The following is an 8,098-nucleotide window of genomic DNA, read 5'->3' on the forward strand; positions in this document are numbered from 1 at the left end:
TGACTCAAAGTGGACCTAGTAACAAAGGTTAATGCTAGAAAACATTTTCGGGACAATTTAGTTCACATTTAATCAAAATGAAATCCAAACGTCAAAATCATTTCTAATTTCAAACAAAATTTCTGTTTTGGTAGCCTCGTGAAGAATAAAATTTTGGCCCACTTTTGAACGTAAACTCTACTAGATTTTGTCCCCAAATGGAGCTATACACACCCCTTAACTAAACACAAATCAAATTGGGTTCATGTTAATGTGAAAATTATTCAACATGTCTCATGTAAAGCTGGGAAAATTTTCAAGTGCATTCGGTACAAGCAGTCCATTTGCTCTTCAATTTGTCCAAAACTTTTCAACTACCCAAAAGCTACATTTTCCCCCAAACAATACTACACATATTGGTAAACATGTATACAGCTCAAATAGTTCACAAATTTGTCGAAATCAACCCCCAAAAATTCGACCAAAATCTGGAAAATTTCCAGAATTTTCGGGTAGCTCAAGGGACATTTTTCTCTTTGATTTTTCAATGAAATTTCCCATTGTACCAAAGCTGCATTTTCACCAAAACTACTCTACACATATAGGTGAACATATACATGATTTAAATAACCCAATAACTTCACAAAATCCAGCTCAAAAATTCGGGTAAAAATGGAAGAAAATCAAGCCTGTTTGTGCGGCTATAGCAGAGCAGAATTTTCTCCTCTTTTTGCTCAACCATTTTCAACTTATAAGTCATACTTTAAGTCCATAACAATCACAACTAACTAGTCTAACCTCCCAACAAGCAATCCAGTTCATTACCTAAGTAAAAATTGCAAAACAACAACCGGTAACCAAGCTGGAATTTTGCCTTCCCATTTCGGCCAGCTCTCCATTTTCATTCTTAAAATTTCCCAAACATTTACCCAGCACAAAACACACATATAAACACATAAAACACCTCTAGCTTCATCAATCATTAGCTTAGAGGTTCAGCAACCCAACAGGTTTCACGAACGCAAGCTAACATTTCAAGAACCACAAGCTGCAAAATCTGAAATTTTTTGCTAAGGTGCTAAGCTGGAGTTTGTTACCTTCAAGTGGGTTGTTTACTAGCTAAATGTATTGTCTAGTTCCTCAAGTTGCTTCTAGAACCACAGAGGATCAGCCGGCTCCCTTGCTCTCTGTTTCCCTCTCGGTCTGGCCAATCACCGCAGCAGCACAGCAGTGACTGAAGATGAAGAGGGCTGGGGTTCTGAGGTTTTTGGTGAGATTGAGGTGGTTCTGTGGTTGGTGGAAGGAAGAAATAGGAAGCTGGTTTTTCTCCTTCACCCTGGTCCGAACAACCCAGCAGTAGTAGCAGCAGCAGGAGCAGCGAGAGTAGCAGCAGCAACAACGATCCTCTCCTTCCTCTTGCTCGATCTGGACAGCAGCAAGAAGTGGAGGTGGAAGCTGAAAAGGGAAGCTTGAAGACTGGGTGTGAGTGGCTGAAGATGAGAGGCTGTTGGAGCTTGGAAGGCAGCGGTTTCTGCTTCTTCTTGCAGCAGAGGAGCGGAAGTTTAGAGGGGTAAGAAAAGGGTGGTAGCTGGTGACAAGATGGGAGGAAAATTGTGGTAGTCTAGGGAGTAGTCTAATTGACTTTTGGGCATGCTAATAATGGTGGGAAAATTTTGAATTGAACCGCGTTTACGTGCTAGAATTTTATTTACTGGTAGAAATTCTCCATTTAACACATCCTCAACTTAGTTGTACATTTTTATAACCTCTACATATCCTACATTTCAACTTAGGGCAACATTGCGCGTCAGTGCGCAAAAATTTACCCTAATGCTTAGTCGAACGCGAATCGTCAAATAAATTTTTAAAAATTCATGTAAATTAAAATATAACATTTTTATAAGTGAAAACATCATTACTAAGATAAATACACATTATTAAATATAAATACATATTATTTAATAATTTCAACATTTAAATAATATTTTAATTTTAATTTTAAAAAATTAATGAAATTTTGAGATCCTCACAAAGGCATTCCAATAATTATGTATTTAATTCTGTGCCACAAGCTATGCATGAGAGTGCATGCCCAGAAGGGGCGAACCATTAGCACTTTGAGATGCCAAATAAGTTATTAATGACATGAAAGTTGCATTCAATGGAAATTATGCCCAAAATATGGCTATATCGTTGGCATTACGTCCTTTCTTCACCCAACATTGATTGCGGAAAAAAAATTCCCTTCTATCATGAATTAATCTGTTAGTTTATTCTAATACCTAGAACATAATATTTACTTCTTGTGTTCAGACACTGACCATTTGCCTCTCTATTTAGCTTAATGACATTAGTGTGAAACCTGTGCAATATCCATACCTTATTGAGATATATCTGTCCTCATTTCATAAATCAATCTTAATTTCTTAATTTGGATTGACTTGACTGTCAATGTAGTTTCATGTGTAGTAGTGGTCTGGAGCCAAATCTTCTGATGATCAAGTTTGATGCTGGAATGAATATGAAAATACATTAAAAAAAAAAAGATGAAAAAAAGAAGCAATCAGCCTAGCCAAGGTTGGTAGGACAAAGGCAAGCCCATGTGCACGAGGCCGATATGGATAAATAACAAAGAAAACACAATAAAAGTCATCAAAGTAGAACAGCTGCAGGCAAATCTGTAGGCTGGAGAGAGCAAGAAACACACACACACACCCCCACCCCCCCCCCCCCAAAAAAAAAAAACACAAAAATAAATACACTCTAATTGCAGCAGTGGCTGTCACAATTTGCACTGTTCATTTCCCTTTGGCTACTTCCAATTGTAGGTAAGCAAAACTATATATCCATCAGTATAGCTTGGTGGGGTGTTTTGCAGAAGACTACTGCCGCAGTATCAGTATGGGCAAGAGGTGCAGCAACTTCAACATCATCAGCAGCATCGGCAGAAGGGCTGTCAAAACCTTTGCTGAAAATGGAAACAGAAACCAACCCTTTTTTATTTTGCTACTTGTCCTACTTTCGTCTGTCGCCTTTATCAGCTCCAACGCTTGCTCCACAGGCAATTACCAAGTTTACTTAGTTCCTGGTTTTGATTTTTCAGTTTCCAATTCAGAATTTGCAGCTGAATTTTGCAACATTTGACAGCTTTTGGACTCTTGTACCACTTCAGCTGATTGTGGGCCTGCCTTACATTGTGGAAGCTGCCCATCAATAAGAAAGACTCGATCATTCTGCGCCAGGGGAAAAGCCATCATCCCTACTTCAATTGTAATAATCCAATGCCTCATCCCCTTTTTTCTCTCTTTCCATGATTGTAGCACTTGTCTTTCCTAGTTCACATTATTTGTTTACAAGTCTTGTTGTCTTGTGAAATTCTCTTAGAGCAATGGGCTTCCATTTAACAAGTACACATGGCTGGTGACTCATAATGTATTCTCAATTGTGGATGCAGCATCTTTAACAGATGCTGAAAGAGTCACATTTTACAATCAAGAGGATAGCATTACTATTTACTAATCAATTGAGAGTATGTGTTTCTTATTCCTTGCTCATTCTTCACTAAGATGCAAAGCCACATTTTTATTAGTGTATTTTGAATTTGATTTATTGTTGTTGTGTTTTTTTAATGCTCTTTAGAATGGAGTGAGGGGATTGATGTTGGATGCTCTTTAGAATGGAGTAAGGGGATTGATGTTGGATATGTATGATTTCGAGGATGACATCTGGCTCTGCCACTCGTTTCGTGGCCAGTGTTACAACTTCACCGCTTTTGTGACTCTACTAATCATACTCTCTGTGTTCATGATTTGACTGGTTTAATTTGGTTGTTGATTATGTATATCTTGTGATAAGATTATATGCATTTCTCTTAGGAGCCTGCAATTGTCACATTAAAGGAAGTGGAAGCATTCTCGAATGCAAACCCAACCGATATTGTTACCATCATAATTGAGGACTATGTTCATGCCCCCAAAGGCTTGACAAAGTGATTTGCCAATGCTAGCTTGGACAAATATTGTTTTCCTCTTTCTAAGATGCCCAAGATTGGCTGGGGCTGGCCGACTATTACTGACATGAAAAAAGCAAATTACCGGTTTCTAGTTTTCACTTCTGATCCCTCCTAGGAAGAAACTGAAGGAATTGCTTGTCAGTGGAATCACATGGTGGAAAATGAACGTATGTGTTCTATTTGTAGGAATGTTGTTCATTGTAAATGTGGTCTGTATTTCAATTTGTGCATCAGCAATTTACTAATTCGTAAAGGTTTCAGCCAGAGATCTGGGAGTGGTGCCTGGTTCATGCCCAAACAAGAAGGAATAAAAGCCACTCAACTCGAACAGTTCATCCCTTTTTCTCCAAAGCAGCAGGCAACATCATGCCAAATATTTTGGCCATCAATTTTTACTTGGTATGTAAATTTTATTTCAACGAATTTCTTGATCCTGATAGAGGACTAAGAATTGGGACTGGAGCTTTTGCAGCGTAGTGATGGAGGAGGTGTATTTGATGCTGTGGACAGGATGAATGGCCAAACATTATGTGGATGCACTACTGTAACTGCCTGTCAGGTTTGTCAATATATTTTCTGCAGAAGGTCTTGATTTTGCAATGATAAAAGTAAAATTTTCAGGGAAAACACAATTACACTCATTTAGGACTCTGATTTGATTATCAGACTGCAATATCAACTGTATTGATTATTGGGCTGTGAAACATATTAGGAGATTTATATTATCTCATGTAAAACACTTCACAGAGCAGATAGTTGACTCATATTAATTCAAAATGACTTTGCCAGAGTTTAAAACCATGGTTTTGATTTGTTTCAGCATCCTTTATTGCTGAGAGAGGAAAATTACGAGAAGGGATTATCTATTTTCCTGTTCAATTAGCTGCTAATATAGCATCTGCAATTGCACTTGCTCTAAAACTCTTAACTCTCAAAGATCTAAAAGACAACCTTGCAGGCAGGGGCGCGCCTTGTGGAAGTTGCAAGAGTTTTCCTGCATCTAATACAACTCTAGCTGCTATCAGTTCTGCTGCAAGTTTCCTTAAGCCTGTGCGGTCAACAGGAACTGCTGCAACTATCCAGTTTTCCAGTGTTATGGCAACGTTCTTGTATGCTATGGCCATCATGTTTTTGCTATTTTTAAAACTGGACATGTTTCAACAGAATATTTGCAAGAACTGAAAAGTCACCTAACAAGGACTAGAACAGAACTGCTCAGAGGAACCCAAAGAAAATCAGCAAACCCAAAAATCCTGTTAGACCTCAAAATGTATTCATTTTAGGCTTTTCCCACTCAATGTTCTTGTTTTGGGTCACAAGGGTTTGCTGAAGTATTTTTCTACTTAATTTGTTTAAATGCTGCAATTAATAGAATAATAGTAATAAATAGATGAGTTTGCATTCTCTGTTTGACTCTGCTTGATAAGATAATTTTGAATAGAATAAAGACGATCATGAATTCGTGTGTTCTATTATCAAGTTGCTGAACTGTTCAATGTTTAATGGCTTCCAATTGCTGAATGAAAATTGAGTGATTCATCAATAAGGCGTGTATATCTCAACTCACTTATTTACACGAGATGAACAAGTCCAGCCCCCAAAACGAATTTAAGTTTCCCCAAACAGAAACGTAAATCAGTATTGAAAACTCTATGCATCATATTGCATATAAAGCTCAATTAGACAGTGTTCTGTTGAGTTATCAATAGCAATTGTTGTACACGTGCAAGCTGTAAAACTACTTCTATGTAGTTTCAAGTGAGTACTCAAGGATTTAGAACTGCCCTTTTGCAAGCACAATCTGCACAGAGACAATAGCTGCACTCTGTGCATTGAAAAGCCTCTTCCCCATTATCAAAACTATTATCACAGCCATAGCAGAATGCTTGGTCATATGCCTCGGGCATATGGGAGAGAGGGTGAGAGTGCTCATCTACATACATGGCACGCCAAACTTGGTATTTTGATGAATCTGGGGAATGCACCAAGGATGAAACAATTGGTCACATTCGTGACAGTGGTACATCCATTCATTGGGATTCATTTGGAGGTCACAGATCGCACAGCAAAATTCATCTGGATGCTCAACAAAAGGAGGATAAGTTAACACGAGCACATGCTCGTCCCATTTCTGTTTGGTTGTAGGCAGCATCAGGGCACACTCGCAGTCCAAATAAAAATGGCAATCTTCACAACCAAATCCAAAACTACCTCTGTCAAAGCCACAGGCATTGCACGTTATCCGATTTGTGTTTTCAACCTGAGTTAAGAGATGCTTATGAGAATTGTGCAAAACAGCTGATGTCAAGCTCGCACTCACGCACTTGATACAAATGTAGAATTTACAGCATTTGCATTCATAGTAGAGACAATTTCCCTCCTTTAGACAGGCATGACACCTAAAGTAGCCAGCAACAGCCAATACTGTCATCGGTGTAAGCGAATGCTCGGGATGTTTTGGGGTTTGTAGTTCATCAGGAAATTGATAACAAGTCTTATGGAGAAAGTAATCGCCTTCAGCGCAAGGATAGTGAGGATCAGACAAGAGAATAGGCTCAAGCATAGTGAGGATCAGTCACAAATTGATCGTATTGCTTCTTCATGATCAGCAGCAGCAGCACTCTTAATCTCATGTTTGGTTTGCATCATCTTGGAAGGAACAAGTGGGTGATTGTGCGTAGATACTACTATCTTTTCTTCAGTACTCATTTTTCTGAGACTACTAGTAATGCTGCACTGAAGAAGAGAAAGTTTGATGAAGTTTTGTGCTGCATCATTGGAGGACAGTTTGACCAAATTTCTGCCTGGATCTCCCAAATCTGATTGTCCTTCTCTAGCAAACCTACAAGAAAAGAAAATTCAAAAATCAGAATAATATGATGCCACTTTTATCTTTTTAGGGAAAAGGGCCACCAAATAAAAGAAAAAAGAAAAAAAGAACACATAACATAATGAATAAAGGGATAATTTCAGAAACCTCCCCTGAGGTTTCTGACACTTTCACTGACATCCCCTGAGGTTCTCAAAATTTCACTTACCTCCCTTGATAAAAAATTGGGCCCCTTTTCTGACGTCATCAGGGCCAAAATTACAGATATATCCCAAGTAGTTGGGGTTAATTACTACCGTTTAGTTACATAATGGCATCTAATATGATTAATTAAGCTTAACAACAATAATAGAAACTTGATTTATATAATATTTTTAAAACCCTAATACATCTAAATTTGATTTTATTTTTCAAATTTATAAGATTTTTATTTAAAAAAATGGGATACGGATAAGATATCCGATTGGTTCGATTTGCATAGGTGCATATGAGAATATCCGAATACTCCTGAAACCCGCAAGCGGGATTCTGTGTTTTTTCTATTTCAAGGTTAGCTCGCATGCGGGTTAATGTTATATTTGAGCGCGAGAAGAAAAAATTGGTAATTAGACTCTTTGGGCATTATAAGTAAATATTTAAATTAATGGCAGTTTTATTACACCAATATTATTGTATTATCATTATTATGATTATTGTATTATTTCTTATGCAAATATAACATTTAATTATCCAAGCAGTTTGATTTTATTTTTACAATTTATAAAATTTTTATCACTTATATAATATTTTTAAAACCCTAATACATCTAAATTTGAATCTAATTTTCTACAAGTCATACTTATAAATGCGAAATCTAACAAAAAAGTTAAATACAATTTTTGCAGGTCAAATTTAACAAATGCGAGCTATTTGCAAAATTTTAAATATTTGCAACATTTTTTAAAACAAAAATTAGAAGCTTTCTGCAAATAATTCCCTACCTCTCAAAAAATACCAAAATAAAAAAGATAAGAGCTCGCATTTGCTTCCTAGAAATAATTCCCTAGCTCTTAAAAAAGGAAAAAAAAAATTGAGAAGAGCTCGCATTCGTGGAATGCGAGCTCAATAACCAGAGCTCGCATTCCACGAATGCGAGCTCTTGTAAGCTCGCATTTGTGAATTTCACAAATGCGAAGACCCCCCTGACGGAAATTAAACCCAAAATCACCCCTTTTGTAGAATTTTTTTAAAATTCATCACAAAGTTGGAAATTTCTCAATAGAAATACAACTTGTCTG

General features: G+C 37.2%; 1 protein-coding gene across 1 annotated transcript; it reads left to right on the forward strand.

Annotated features, from left to right (window-relative positions):
* Positions 1–3,139: 3,139 nt before the first annotated feature.
* LOC113706644 (PI-PLC X domain-containing protein At5g67130) lies at positions 3,140–5,348 on the forward strand. Its single transcript, XM_027228575.2, has 4 exons — positions 3,140–4,158; positions 4,253–4,390; positions 4,464–4,550; positions 4,950–5,348. Exons 1-4 carry the CDS (start codon positions 4,153–4,155, stop codon positions 5,004–5,006), a joined length of 288 nt encoding a protein of 95 aa, XP_027084376.1. The 5' UTR covers positions 3,140–4,152; the 3' UTR covers positions 5,007–5,348.
* Positions 5,349–8,098: the final 2,750 nt, after the last annotated feature.

Source organism: Coffea arabica, chromosome 8c, assembly GCF_036785885.1.
Source record: "Coffea arabica cultivar ET-39 chromosome 8c, Coffea Arabica ET-39 HiFi, whole genome shotgun sequence".
NCBI lineage: Eukaryota > Viridiplantae > Streptophyta > Magnoliopsida > Gentianales > Rubiaceae > Coffea > Coffea arabica.